Source organism: Stegodyphus dumicola, chromosome 3 (assembly GCF_044657685.1).
Source record: "Stegodyphus dumicola isolate Sdum_Otavi_A_Nest chromosome 3, ASM4465768v1".
In the NCBI taxonomy this organism is placed as follows: Eukaryota; Metazoa; Arthropoda; class Arachnida; order Araneae; family Eresidae; genus Stegodyphus; species Stegodyphus dumicola.
Genome location: NC_140770.1, coordinates 184,964,975 through 184,981,346, shown reverse-complemented (window position 1 = coordinate 184,981,346; position 16,372 = coordinate 184,964,975). Strand labels below are relative to the sequence as shown.

Genomic DNA, 16,372 nt, shown 5'->3' with positions numbered 1-16,372 from the left:
GATGCATGCGTTACACTAGAGATATTTTATTTAAATACGTACTAGATGCTGATTTGTAGAGACATTAGATTATTTCGAAACAGGAGACATGAAAAATGAGCAATGCCCTTGCCGGGACTCGAAACTCGGACCTCTCGATTACGCGCCGAGTGTGCTGACCATTACACCACGAAGGCATGCTAAGAAGACTGGAGAAATACCTTATATATTCACTGCATTATACTAATTCATTCGTTAGAAGACGTGTTGATGCGCTCATGTAAATTGAAACATACTTGCATATGGAAGTAAAATATTATATGCATATAACTGGTCGAACTCCTAAGTTATTATATCACTTATACTATGCACTGGAATTTGGATACATATGCTTAGTTATAAGGACATATTTCTTAAATAAATTAAGACGTTAATATATTTATATACTGTTCTGAGCACGTTAGAGCAACACAGAAAGGTACAACGACCTCAATAAGAAGCATACCATGTGACCGTGTGAGAAATATACAGTCCAAATACAATTGGCTTGTAGACTGTTGCCATAAATACACTTCTCCGGACAAAAATCTGAATACAGCTATCAACATTGTCTCTTGAATACACTTACATTAAGGAAGAGTATATACAAAATGGGCATGGCTAAGTGTGAGCTGAACTTTCATGTTATTACGAATCTTGGGTGCATGCTTCCGAAGAGACGAAGGTCTCTGAAAATCTGAGAGAGCGAGGTCTAGTGAATATATTAGGGGGACACGAAACATCACTGTCATCATAGTCATCAGAGTCTTTGTGTGACATTCATCTAAATGTGATGGCCGAGCATTATAATTTTGAATGACTACACCTTGACGATTAACCAGCTGTAGGCACTTCGCTTCGATTTCTGTATTTAAAGCTGTCATTTGGAACAGTATGTTTCTGAACTTTTTGTACGTTTTGGTGGTAACAATTCGTAGTCTAGAATTCCTTTGAAGACCCACCATACAGAAAGCATAACTTGTTTCACATGCAGTACCCTCTCCGATATTACTAAAGAACGTTCTTTTGGCTTACCCAATGATAATTTTCTTATAGCGTTTTTGTATAGCATCTACTTCACAAGTCGTTTAAAAAAGGGAGCTTATTTTGTTTCTTTTCAGCAAAGAATCACACATGGAAATTCTAGCAAGAACATTTTGCTCTATTAAAGTAAGGGGTACCCATACAATCTAGCAGCTTACAGACTCAATCTTCTTCAAATGATCATATGCTGTACTTTTAGGAATATTTATTCAGTCTGACAGTTCCTGAATTGCATAAGTGGATTTTGAGTGATAGCTTCTTTTTATATGTCTTCGTTTGCAGGGGACGTACGTCCAAAGCGAGAATCGTCCAGAATGAAATTGCCAAGCTTAAAATGCTTTCGAACTCTGTCATCAAAAACAAAATTTTGTTCGTATACAGCACGAATTTTATAAGCATCTGGCTAGACTTTTTTTTTACCATTTTTAAAATAAAAGGGCATACATAATATGATGAAAATAAACTTTTGGATTGCTCATTCTTAACACTGCACCGAAAGAAAAATTATGCCTCAACACATGCGCGAGCAGAGAAGACCATATTTAAACATTCACCATTTTTTCTGCATTAAAAAAATAATTAGAAACAAACTCTCTTCGATTTAAAAACAGTAGAACTCTTCGGATAACTTTATACATTGTTTAGATCATTTCTAATTTTGTCATTTATTGCCATTATCAGCTGATATAAAGCATATATATTTTTATATTAATTTAGGGGTCTTAAGAAATCTGCACTTTTTGAAGCATTGGAACAAAAGAAGCATCCAAAGCCTTATGGAAATGGTGTGTAATAATTCATAAATAATAAAAATACGAGAGAGAGAATTAAAAAACTAATAAAATATTAAAAATGATAAAAAGCTTTTGGCTTCCCTATGAGCCAGAATTAAAAGCAATGAATTAAAGAAACAGGTTTCTCATTGAAACAAAAAACGCTCGAACGTTCGCCTGATTTGTTATTGAAATCAGAAACACTGAGATAGGAAACTCGTTCGTAATAGCCAATTTGGCTTTCCTCTTAAAATTCCAACAGTCATAAATTCTTTAAAACTCTCTGCGCGATATTTTAGTCTTTACCTATGAGTTAGGATAAAACAACCTAACTCTCTCTTGCAGCAAAACATTCCTTCTCTTCAGCTGAAGACCTTAATTATGGAAAAAGAAAAGGCAAGCTCTTCGTGGTAACGAGCCCTCCAACCTGAAAGCCAGAATTGCCATTCCATAAATCTCATCTCTGAGAGCACTGGAGAAAAATTAGCATTTGAACTGAGTCAGAGGAAGAGCTGTAAACAAACGGAAGGAGGAGAAAGAAGAAATACGTTATAATGATCTTGAGAGAAGAAAAAATCCACCACCTCCGACGTTTTCCGAAGAGGATGTATGACGGTGAAGATGTGCACGTCGGGGCATTCGGAAAAAGGACTGAAAATAGCAAGTCGCACAGCTCAAGTTGGATGCCCCCATGTTTCTCTTTATGAGGTGTTTCCCCGGATCGAGGTTTTTGATTTTGCAACTTCCTATTCTGCGACGGTTTTGAAAGCAGTTCAAATAAATGTGTTTTGAAGCTTCGATCGACCATAGAATTCGAATACGCGTTGAATTTATGCTGTGATACGTAAATCCTGTATTTTGACTATTTTATGTAGAAGTTTTTGACATCTAGGAAAGAAATGGTAAGCCAATTACTTCTCTTTGTGTTGCGTTTTCATGTTGATAATTAGTAATGGTTTTATTATGGAAAAAATGGAGCTTTTAGAATGACCATAAACAATTGCAAGACATGAATGTAATATTCATACAACATGCCTCCGATTTTCATTACTTAAAAATAGTTTACTGAAATATAGTTCTTTATGTTTTAATGAATTTATCCTCTTTATTTTTAGTTGATTAACGCAGCGTTTTTCTCAAACGTTTTTTCCAAATGGCGACTCTTTTAAAAATTAGATTTTTCTGTGGATAACCTTACTATATGTTGATATGAGTACTTTCATAACAGTAATAATGATAATAAAAATAAAAAAAATCTGAAATCTTTTACACTTTATATTACGACCAAAGGGGCCTTTTTTTAACGTTTCGTGTGTTACCTTTATTTATTCAATATCATGTTCTTCGCACTTAAACCATTAAATTCGGTTCAACAGCAATATTACAAAATATTTAAAAGAGTATATCTTTAGAATTTTCGATACGCCTTCTCGCGCGCTGGAGATAGAAATGTTTTTTCCGTACTTGCTCTCTTTGAAATCCTTAGAAATGTTTTTTCCGTACTTGCTCTCTTTGAAATCCTTGAATTTCTTGATCAAAAACTCATAAATGCTTTACAAAATACGAAATAGATAATAAAACAAATTCAAAATTTGGGCTTCCAGATTCCCATATTCGAATGAAGACGTACGTTATTCAAAATTTGATGGCTCTATGTACCGTTGTTTTATCACAAAAAGTGCGAGAAACATACATACATTTATGCATTTATATTTTTCATTATTTAATTTCTTTAAATATAATACAGGGCACTAATATTTGGTGGCAACAATTTAAAAATGTTTCTCTGTTTATAGTGAATCAAAGCAAAATGCCAAAAAGAAATTAATAGCCCTTCTAGGAAAATTACCTCTTTGGGCTAGTAATAAAAACAAAGTGCTACAGAGCTTTTTCCCTCCCTGGTTATTCTAAAGAAGAAGTACCATTGCAACAAAGCAGTTCAATGCAAATCTTAATTCTTTAAGGCCATTGTTTCTCAAAGGTTTTTCTTCCAATGACGACCACTTTTATCAATTAGAATGCACTGAGCATCATTTTAATCTTATCTCTTTCGAAATAAAAAATTAGTACTAAAATTTTAAATTAGTGTTACTATATCATCATACTTATATTTTTAAAATACAATTTAAAATTTATTAGCCCAAAGGGTCATTGGCCCAAGGGGCTATTATTCTCGAAACAGCATTTTGCATCGAATCATTATGTAGGGTTTATATTTATTTTAACTAACATTTATTTTAAGTTTAAACTATCTTTCCTGTCAAGCCTTACTTTTCCCTGGAATTGCTAATGCCAGGGTATGTAAATTTTAGTAGAACGCGCAAGGATTCAAATTATCAGCGGAAGTAATCTGAGTTAAATAGAAGGGAAACGAGTTCGAAAGTGTGCTTTCTTGCTTCACGAGCGTGGAGGTGGCTAGTTAGAAATTGAAGAACCACGCGTTTCGGCCTGTGTGCTTGCCTCGGCAGATTGTTAAATCTTTCAACGTAATATTTAGAAGTTTTCTGAATTGTCAGCGGTATCTCAGAACGCGGTCGGTTAGGTTAGTTACGTTTAGAGAGCCTCGTAGTTAGTCACTTGTTGTTATTCTTTTTTTTAGTTTCTTATTTTTATTTTACCGCCAGGTCGGGTAGTTTGTGAGCGTCAAGAGCACGCATCTGTAATTTCTAAAGTTGAATAAAAAGGGATTTAAACCCTTCTAAGACTTTGTATACTTTTCAGTTTTAGCAGTCACCACTATTGTTGCGTGCAGGTTGGAAGCGCGCAACATTACAACTATAAACGGCTATATCACTTTTCAAATAGTAAAAAAAAAAAAAAAAAAAAAAAAAAAAAAAAAAAAACGCACCAAGAAGTTGTCCGATGAAAATAAAAATTGGTAGATAGGAAGATTATATACAGAATAGAAAATGATGAAAATTTCAGAAAAATTGACATATTTATTTCAGAGTTACAAAGTAACGAATTCAGTAGTATGTTGACCCACCTCTAGCCTGGATGCAAGCTGCCACACGGCGTGGCATAGACTGATGAAGCTCCCGGATGGTCTTCTGCGATATTCCTTGCCAAATTTTCTCCAATTATCGGGATAGGTCATCATCATTCCTTGTTGGATGCAGTCGCCTTCCCATCATAACCCAGACATGCTCGATGGGAGGGCTGACTAGCCAAGGAAGTGTTTGACAAGCTGTAAGACAGTTCACAGTAACACGTGCCGTATGTGGTCTGGCATTATCTTGCTGAAACGTAAGGCCAGGGTACTGCAAAAGGAGCGGTCTCAGAATGTCATCGACGTACCGCTGTGCTGTAAGTGTGCCGCTAATCACGACCAAAGAGATCCGGCTATCAAGGGAAATGGCACCCGAGACCATAACTCCTGGTTGAGAGCCTGTGTGGTATGCAGTAGTGAAAGCATGATCGGCACGCTGCTCTGGACGCCTCCAGACACGTCTTCGATTATCGTCAAAACTCAGTTGGAAACGGAATTCGTCGCTAAAGACTACATGCTCCCAGTCAGCATCATACCAACCTCATCGAGCCAAGCCCCACTGTAATCTGGCTCAACAGTGTGCAGGCGGGCAGGTGGCGTAAATGTCGGTACGAGCGTAGATTTCGCTCTATCAGCCGTCTGTATGACACTCGTCTTCGGGTCGCACGTCTGATGGTTGATAGCGTGCCGATCATGCTTTCACTACTGCACACCACACAGGCTCTCAACCAGGAGTTATGGTCTCGGGTGCCATTGTGACAGCTGACCTGAAAATCACGCAGTCCTCCTGATCTGTTGTGGCCCTAGGATCGACCGCTACCATCAAAACGCTAAAATCTGCCATTGTCCACCCATTCTTGCCAGCATCTTCTAATCGCTGCATCGCTTCGACTCATATGACGAGCGATTCTCCGATTTGCCCAACTTGCCTCTCTTTCAATCCAATGATACGACCTCTTGCAAACTCTGAACGTTTCTCGTAATGAGCTCGAATCCTGAGGCGAGGCATTTTTTCAGTCTGTGAAAGGTATCCTAAATCGCAATGCAACAGAAATTTTTAACAACAGGTTCAAAAACAGCTCGTTATATACATCTGCTGTATGCGCTGGAGATAGCACTATTCATTCATTGGACACAAAATTTGTATATTTGGTCAAAACATTTACGCATATGAAATTTCAAAGCAATCGGATAGTTCCGTGCATCGATATTTTTTGTTATAGAGTAATACTATCGCCTCTGTATTATAAATAAAGAAATTAAATAATGAAAAAGCTGCATGAATGTATGTATGTTTCTCGCATTGTGAAAAAAAAAATACCTAGAGCCAACAGATTTTGAATAACGTAACTCTTCACCTGAATATGGGCACCTGAATCTTGAGTTTCAAATTTTGTTTATTACATATTTCTTATTTTTTAAAATTTAACAAATTTTTGACTAAAACATTCAACAGTTTCAAAGCGAACAGTACAACACGCTGTACGGAATGAAATATTTCTCTCTTCAGAGCGCGAGATTGTCTATCGGAAACTAAAGATATGTTGTTTTAAAATACTTTTAGCCAAAGAGGCGTTAGCCCATATGCTTTCTTCATCTCCAGCGCGCGAGAGTGTCTATCAACAATTCTAAAAATATGCTGTTTTTAAATATTTTTAGCCCAAAGGAGAGTTATCCCAATTGCTCTCGAACCGTACATGTATGTGTAAATAAAAAAAATCTGATGTGTCCACCACATGACTTCCTTGTACGGAATATTAAATTATACGCATTTTTTCTTGAATTTCATTTAAATTGATTGGATTAAATTAAATCTACTTCGTCAACGGCGCATAAACCACAATAGAATAAATGCACTCTTTAAAATTCACTATATTTGTTTACTATAACGACACTCTGAATGCACAAAATTTATATCATTTGAAGAATTATCGTTGCCACTTGTTCTGTTCAAATAGTATAATAAAGCTGAAACAATGTATGAAAGAAATTAAGCAAACAAAACAGAAAAGAAACTATTTTTCACAGACGATGTCTCATTCAATTAATTCAGCTCTCACTTCGCAACAAGGAAAAAATACATAAAAACTCAAAATATCTGCATTAAAAATTACGAAGTAAATCTTAAACACTTATTTCCTCGAAAAAATTCCAGAAAGGATTAAGCATGATTTAATTTGCAATAATAAATGAAGGCGTTATTTTTGTGTTGCGAAACTTAGAAAAATAGAATTCTAATCTTGTGAAATCTAGAGAGAAGATTGGCAACAAATCTACAATTCTGCTGTTTCAAATGTAAACAAATATGTCCGCCATGTTATTTAAAACTTAACCGCACTTAAACAACTTTTAAATTGTTGATAATTGTACAAATATTGCGTCCAGAATTCCGAAAGGCATAAAAACCTTAACTGAAAGATAAGAACAACATAATTCAATCATTTTTAAAGCAAAAAATGTACAATTTACAAACATATAAGAGTAAAGAAACTGAGATCACTGAGCCGGGTAACAGAGTGAATATATATATAAATATATTTATATACGCTTGGTACGGCCGATTGCAACCAAAATACGAGGTGCACATCTACATGTTATAGCAGTCCTATATACAAAATTTCAACGTTCTGAGGCTACTCGTTTTTGAGTTATGCGAGATACTTACGTACGTACGTACGCACGTACATACATACGTTCGTACAGACGCCACGAAAAATTCTCTTCAGAATTAATTTTAAAGCAGTTTTATAATTTTTTCGGAGGAAAGGTGTCTTTTATTCTGTCCTTACGCACAGATATCACGCAAAAACATCGTTAAATTGCATTCGATAGCGGTCAGAATGGATATTTTCGTTGAAATATAGTTGAAAGTTCTGAAATCCTGAAACGTTTCGCGATTACAATACTTCCTTTTTACTTCGTACAAGGAAGTAAAAAAGCGTCCCTTTGGACATAATAGAAAATCTGAAAGTTTTCACATTTTTTTTAAATTTTATATTGGTATTAATAATTAAGTTAATGGAAGGAAATTTATATTCGTTTTTAATAATTCATGGTTATTAGAGCTTGGATAATTTTTATGTTATTAAGTAGGAATAAAATAAATGTTGGTATTCACATAAGGGAGATGGATGGAGCCTGCCAATACCTGCACAGGTTTTTCTATGTTTGGATTATGCCGGTAAGGTTAAATCTGAAATCGGTCTATAGATCAAGTCAATTTCAGTACTTCGTTTTTTTATTTGAGTCATTTTATATTTATAAAATATAAATCTTGGGAAGAAAAGTGATAGGAGATTGCCATGTGTAATTTCAAAACTAAAGATTTTCAACTACTTTTAGCAGTTAATTTGAATTTGTTTTTAGCCCAAAGTAGTAATCTACCCAGAGGAGCTATTAACTTCGTTTTGGCATTTTGCGTTGGTTCACATATTAGAGCCTTGCATTATATTTAAAGAAATTATATAATGAAGAATCTTTATGAGTGTGTATAGTATGTTTCTCGCACTGTGAAAAAACAACGTTATCTTGACACGTCAAATTTTGAATAAGGTAGTCCTCCACTTGAATATGAACATCTCGAAGCCCAAATTTGGAATTTGGTTTATTATATGTTTCATATTTTTAAAACTTTAACGAATTCTTGATTAAAAAACTCAACGATTTCAAAGCTAGCAATGGCAACACTGTACGGGAAAAAAATATTTTTATCTACAGCGCGCGTGAGTGTGTATCGCGAAATCTAAAGATACGCTTTTTAAAAATTATTTTGTGATATTGCTGTTGAATTGAATTTTATGTGTTTTAAGTGTGAAGAACCTGATATTTAATAAGTAACACACAAACGTTTAAAAAACCGCCCGTTTGGGTGTAATATAAAATTTGAAAGCTTTCAGAATTTTTTTTTTTGGGGGGGGGAAGAAGTCTAAGAGAACCACAGATTAAGATACGCTGCACTTACAAATCAAAAAGGAAATTTATTGTTTAAATTGTAAACGGTGTCTAGGAAATTTTATCATAAAAACTTAATTATTAATCATCGACTATTAGATGATGATCAAAACCTCTTTAAACTATCGACTTTGAGCATCGACTATTAGATGATGATCAGAACCGCTTTAAATTATCGAATTTTAGATATTGAGTATCGACTTTTAGATGATGATCACAACCTCTTTAAACTTGATCTGCAGCTACCAAACACTTATAAATTTATTAAACAGTTTGTAGAGTTTCTCACTTTGTAAATGATAAGTTACAGTTGAACGTGAAGAATCTTAAGAACTGATAAGCGAATAATCGCTTGAGTTCGTGCAACAAGAAACAACAAAATGGAAGGGTAAATAACTCTTTATTATTCAAATGAGATTTAACAGAACTCCGTCTTGGAGTGTACAATAAAAGCCGACACTTGGGCTTGAACTTAAGAGGCTAAGAAGTCAACTAAAACTAATCTAAACTAAAGAAATATAGCCGAAGCTATCAAGATTCTAACCGAGTTCCCCCTTAAAGCTAATTGACTGCGAAGCTATCAAAGGTCTAAGTACGGCCGAGCGTAATAATAGCTTACGAGAGAGAAGACTAAAAAGGCGGACGCGTGCAGACAGAATATATGGTAACTCTCTCGCCTAGACCGAAGAACTTCGCGGTTTAAATACCGCTCCTCCTCATCATGTATTCAAACGTGATTCTAAAACTACGTTCTGGCCGGAAGTAGTAAGTTGAAGTTCAGAATTTGACAGGAAAGAAGTTTAACTCAAAGTTTAACTGTTAATAAAATTAACATAATCCTTACAAGTAATTAATTTAAATAATACATTTAAATATACATTTAATTTAAATGAACCAACAGAAGAAATTTTAGTTCAGAAACATTCAAGGGAAATTAGAGAAGTATAGCTCAATAAAATATACCTCTTAATAATAATCACTTATCTTTGCTACCCTGATAAGCTTGAATTTATATTTAGATGAGTTACTCGAAAGAAAAGTCAAAAAGCTTTAATCCTGTTCGGCATTCAGCTCTGAGTAACGCTTGGATAATTTCTTTTAGTGGGTGGGATCAGTCAGGAGTATCATTGATATGCAGCAAACACTATGAATAAGCATATAAAAATCCTGCATTTAAAGGAGGGCAAGAAAAACAGTGCTAATTGACGAAGATTTTATAAATAAATGCATTCCAAAATAATGTTAAAATTAAATATTGAAATTTTTTTTTTTTTAAATCTGAAAATTTTCTGATTTTAAATTACATCCAAAGAGGCGTTTTTTAACGTATTGTTAACGTTAACGAAGTGGCGTTTTTTTAACGTTTGTTTTTTTACCCTTTTGTGTGTTACCTTTATTTATTTATTATCATGCTCTTCGCACTTTAACCATAAAATTCATTTCAACAGCAATCCCGCAAAATAATTTTAAAAAGAGCATATCTTTAGAATTTCCCATACACAGTTCGGCCCACCAGCGGCCGAGCGGTAAAGACCCTGAACACTGGTAGTTCGGTCCGAGGTTCGAATCCCGCTAACGGCCTGACTGCATGGGCGTTTCGTGGTTTTCCCCATGTGTAACGTGTATACGAGCCAATTTCCCTTAGAAAATCCTCCACGAAGGCATCCCTCCCTTTAGGCAGATAGCCCTCGTGTGCTTTGCCGTAATTAAATAATCCAATCGAATACCTTACACAGTTCCGCGCCCTGGAGGTAAAAAGGTTTTTTTAGAGTGTTGCTATTGCTCGTTTTTTTAATCGCTGAGTCTGTTAATCAAAAATTTGTTAAAGTTTTACAAATATGAAAACGATAATAAAACAAATTTCAAATTTGGTTTTCCAGATGCCCATATTTGCAGTAAGATTACGTCTTTCAAAATTTGATGGCTCTAGATACCGTCATTTTATCACAATGCAAGAAACATGCATACATTTATGCAGATTCTTCATTATTTAATTTCTTCAAATATAATACAGAGCGATAAAAAGTATCATTTTCTAGCATGTAAGGCATTTGGTAGCAAGAGTTTGAAAAGTGAAACGGACATTCAGAGTAATTCAACGCAAAATCGCAAAACGAAAACAATAATCCTTCAGAATAAAGTCCCTTTAGACTAATAAAAATCTACTTCAATTAAATTTGTTTAACTATACTCAGTTTTACTTGACGTGTCATTCTCTCCTTAGCAACAGCAGATTTGAAACGGTAAAATAGGTCTTGGAAGTGCATATTTTTTAAAGTAACACAAACTTACATGCTAGAAAATGGTACTTTTTATATTATATTCTTTAAGAAGGTTATTAAAAAAACATTATTTAAATTACTGTGGATATAATACTTAAGGAAGGTTCTAAAAGAATTAAGCATTTTCCTTTATTTTGGGGCAATCTGAAGACAATATAGAATTCAGGATTAGCGAAGAAGTTAGAAATTGAAATCATTTCATAGAACAGTTTACAGAATCTGTTGCTAATAAGTAAGTGATCACAATTAATTAAAATTAATAGTTAAATGAAACACAGACTAAATAAAATTATTTTACAATCCTGTGCAATTTATTTTTGAATATATTTTGGAATTTATTGCAGTTGTCAGTAAAGTAAAATGATTTCCTTCTTCTGGATTAATTTCTTAACTTTTAAAATACAAGAAAGATAAAACTTCGATATTTGTAAACGTATTGCTTTTTAATTTTAATAATTATCAAAAAATATTATTAGTTTGCATTAACATATTAGGTAAATTTATTATCAAACCTACAAAAACTGAATAGACCTCGAAAATATTTGTGTGCATGAATTTTGAAATATTAAAGCAATGGAATTTATAGAAAAGGAGTAATAAAAATGTTAGAAAATTAAAATCCATATGAACTAATATAAAAATTTAATTTGATATTTTGGTGGGTTCTTTTCCCCATTTCCGTTTTTTATTCTGTACTATAGTGTAAAAGTTAAAAATAAGCTATTTGAAAGAAAATGACTTTTAATAATAATTCAATGTACAAGAAATCCTGTAACATTATTTATTCTTATAAAAAATTTCGTAATGACTTAAAAAAAGGAAGATGATTCTAATTTTAAACATCAAAATATATGATTGGTTAACTTATTATTAAATTATTCTAAAAAATTTTGGAGACATCCGAACAAATCTAAGTCATAGATTTAAATGAATATTATCTTATTTAAATTTGCTTTAATTTAGACTTCAGTAATAATGACATCACAGAAATGATTGTAAAATTCAAGATCAATTACAATCATTTAAATACAACCAACTCTTGATTTACCGGAGTAATACCGGAAATGACGGCCACAGTTAGCTCAAAATCACCGTTAATCCCAGAAGAGTTTAAAGAGTACAGCAAGAACAATATCTCATGTCGCCTGCTTAAAACAAATGTATATATATATATATAAGCTTTCAGATTTTATATTACGCCCAATATCATGTTCTTCGCACTTAAATCATAAAATTCAATTCAGCAGATATCACAAAATAATTAAAAAAGAGTATATCTTTAGAATTTCGAATACACAATCTCGCGCGCTAGAGATAATTTTTTTTTTTCCGTATAGCCTTGCCATTGCTCACTTTGAAACCGTTGAGTTTGTTACTCAAAAATTCGTTAAAGTTTTACAAAATATCAAATCGATAATAAAACAATATGGTAAAGTAATTCTAAAAGAAAGAAACAGGCTGAAGCTTTGTTAGAAGCTAAGGAACGAAGTTATAAAGGGCATTAAAAATATTTGTAACAGAGCTTGAACAATATCACTGAGTTCAAATTTAAGAAAAAGGTAGGTTAGAACTTTTTGTTTCTAACTATTTTGCAATAGTTACGTATCTCGGAATCAGTAAAATTATATTACTACTATCAAGGGTTACACAGCTAATTATGACGTCATCTGCTAATGATGATAATTTTGTTTTATAATGATGTTTATAATAGCAATAAACAAACTTAACCATTTTTCTTAATAAGGCCTGGTTAATTCTCCTCTCAGCTAATCGGGTATTGATTGCGTGATATAAAATTTAACAATACTAAATTAAAAATCTTAAATTATTATCAAAAAATTTATTGTCGCACTGTTCGAATAGTTAATTTTCATACATTTTATCCTATCAGCTGACGAGCGATAAAATCATTGAACATTGGAAGTTAAGCCTGGGTTCGTACTCCGACGAATGAATTGACTTTTGGAATGGAATGGGAATTTTCTTGGTTTCTCTGTATGGAACATACGTATTACCTGAAAAATTAATCCACGAATACAAAACAATCCTATTTACATTTTTAGAGTAGTACTACAAATATCGTAATTTATTACTTGAATTGCAATGGAAAATACACGAAAGAACAATAAATTATTAAAAGAAAGTAGGTTAAAGAATTAAACGGCGGTATTTTTACTTCGCTGGTATGCTGAAATAAAGGAATTATTGTAATCGCGACAACTTTCGGTATCATGTTTCAACGAAAATATCCGTTTTGACCTCTCTCAAATCCCTTGAAATGGTGTTTTTGCTTTTCATCTGCTCGGACGAACAGAATTAAAGACTTTTTCTTCCCCAAAGCGAAATGCAAAATGGATTTAAAATGGATTCAGAAGAGAATTTTCTGTGATGTCTGTACGTACGTATGTATGTATCTCGCATAACGAGTAGCCTTCAAACGTTGTAACCTCAGAACGTTGAAATTTTGTATATAGGACTGCTGTAACATTTAGTTGCGCACCTCCCTTTTTGGTTGCAATCGGCAGTACCAAACGTATATATATATATACGTTTGGTGTTTGGTGCAATATACATATATATATATATACACACATTTTGTTTTGTTCTTATATGTTGGTAAAATGTGCATTTTTTACTTTACAAGTGATTGAACTATGTTGTTCTTATGTATCAGTTAAGGGTTTTATGCCTTCAGTTAATTTGCATGCAATAGCTGTATAATTATGAACACTTTTAAAGTTGTATAAATGGTTTGACCACACTTTGTTTACATTTGAAACTTTTCTTAGAATAATGAATTAAGTCAGTTTGTGCACCAACGTTAATGCCTTTTTGTCAAGTGGAACCGAGAGTAAACTTTCAATTTTGCGCACCGAAAAATCTGACTTCCTTTCCGCTGACTGAATTGCTTGTTTTTGCTTGCAAAATGTAATTGTAATCGTAACTTTTTTTTAATTGTTTTTAACTGTATCTAGTGTTTTAGGTTCTTGCGTTATTTTACAATTTTTAATGAAGATGTTTTGAGTTTTATATTTTTTGCCTTGCCCCGAAGTGAGAACTAAATTAATTCAATGAAACGTATATCTCTAATGAAACTCGAGGAAATAAGTTTAAGTGAAATGTAGCAAAAAAATTGCATATAATTTAATAGGCCGTACAAAGAAATCATGTCGTGTCCACTTCAGGTCTTTTACTTTGCCAGATTGCAAGTTTGTACATAATCTGTTTATTAACATATAAATACAATTATGGACCTTAATGTTGTTGTCTTGTCCGTATTATATGGAACAATATTTCCAGAGCCTACTCCGAAGAGAAGCTGGACTTCTATTTTCCCTGCCCAATTTTGAGGGAGACCACCCCGGAGAGGGCTCCAGGTATTTCTCACCTTTCTCCCCTTCCCCTAATTCACATAAGATGACTTTCGGCTCACGGCATATTTAGAGTGCCGCCATGCCACAACGACACTATACATTTACAAATAACCATGTCTTCTCCGTGATTCGAACCTGGGACCTCTGGTACCGTAGTAGGCTTCCCTAACCACTATACCATCTGGGAGACATGTACCTTAATTAAACTTATAAGGTATTTCTCCCGCCTTCTTAGCATGCCTTTGTGGTTTAGTGGTCAGCACGCTCGACGCGTATTCGAGAGGTCCGTGGTTCTAGTGCCGACGAAGGTTTTCCTGTTTCCTGCTTTCAAAAATAGCTAATGTCTCTACAGTATAACTAAAAAGAGATAATGGATGATGATTCTCCACCACCAGGATTTGGTGATTGGATCCCCTAATCCCCAGTCGCCCTTTAAAAGGGGGAGTATATAAGGTATTTCTCCCGTCTTCTTAGCATGTCTTCGTGGTGTAATAGTCAGCACGCTCGGGGCGTATTCGAGAGGTCTGTGGTTCGAGTTCTAGCGAGGGCATTGCCCCTTTTTCATCTCTCCTGCTTCCAAATACCTAATGACTCTACAAACTGATATAAATATTATATTAGATAATGTGTTCCAGCAATAAAACATTTAACTAGCATTAATGTGGAAGGCTGTAAAATTCAGTTTAAGAAGGCATAAAACGTTTATTTTTAAGTTTTCAATGCTTTTGTTTATAAAAGAGAAACAACTACCTCACTTTTGACATGAGAATCTGATATTGTTGATATTAAACAGGACACCCACACCTTCTGATAGCTATTATAATGACAGCATTTTCTTTTCAAAATATCTTGTCTTATAACTTTCATGTGATTTGAACCTACTTCATGCCAATCAAATGTGGCTAAAATAAATCTTACGTGATAAAACTTCTATTTGATGTGACACATAAACACGTGGGTGTAAGTGCTAAGATTCTCACCTAGATACCTGGCAATCAAGCAACAAAACCCTCGAAAAGTTTTCCTCGTTTCAGAGTTCCGTCATAACAAGGTTTCAACGTTTTCAAAGTATGTAGGATACTCCGTTAAATTTAGGTCGCTTAAAAAAGGATTTAAAAGAACTTACACTATATCAAAATCTATCTTCTGTCTTATTAAGAAAGATGATATTCATAAGAAAGTAGTGTATAGGTGACTGAAAATACAGGTTTTATAAGCAGTCGCTGAACGGCGTTAATCAATTTAGAAATGCTTATGGATATGCATTTGTTACCTGTAAACAGTCAAAGATTAATAAATATCCTGAATTCCTAAATATCCTGAATTAAATAATAATACAGCGATATGGGCACCTAAAAGCAATGTTTCCAGTTGGACAAATGTTTCTTTAGGTAAAATAGCCACAAAAGGTTATTAAAACATTATTTTTTTGAGTCTTCCCATGTAGGCATTTTATCATCAAATTCTTGTCACACAGTGAAATATATGTTGCTTTTACAGCTTTTATATTGTTTAATAATTAGAAAATAGCTGTTTAAATTTTTTGTTTACATTTTTACAACCCTGTGAATGCCAACTTCTGGCATCCGAAAATTCACTTCCGGTTTATTATTTATACTATAACTTTTCTTCTAGTTATAGTAAAAAAAAAAATGGAAGCTTAAATGTGTGGTGTATAAAATAAATAAATTTTAAAAAATTCGAAAATTTTCACCACAACGACGATTTTACGGTAGGCACGTACCTTAAGTATTTATTTGGAATAGGAAACATAAAAAGTCAGCTATACCTGCTCCGGAATTTCGGATTTTTCTGTTGCCAGCCAGATATACTGACAATCATATCATAAGATCAGGTAGTGAGGAAGAAAAAATTTCTTTGCATTCTTCCCCACTTAAAGGATGATTGGGAAAAGGGAACAGCAACCCAGTACTAAACTAA

At 33.6% G+C, this 16,372-nt stretch overlaps 1 protein-coding gene across 3 annotated transcripts in view; it reads left to right on the top strand.

Moving 5' to 3' along the window:
• LOC118187642 (calmodulin-alpha-like) overlaps positions 1-16,372 on the top strand; it is a 220,127-nt gene that overhangs the window by 17,281 nt on the left and 186,474 nt on the right. Inside the window, exon 1 of one of the 3 annotated variants that reach the window (XM_085813702.1) lies at positions 2,445-2,737. The exons of the other annotated variants lie outside the window; for them this stretch is intronic. Coding sequence (XP_085669828.1) covers positions 2,735-2,737 — 3 coding nt within the window. The 5' untranslated portion in view covers positions 2,445-2,734. Of the gene's footprint in view, positions 1-2,444; positions 2,738-16,372 lie in introns of those variants that run through there. 3 annotated transcript variants of the gene reach the window in all.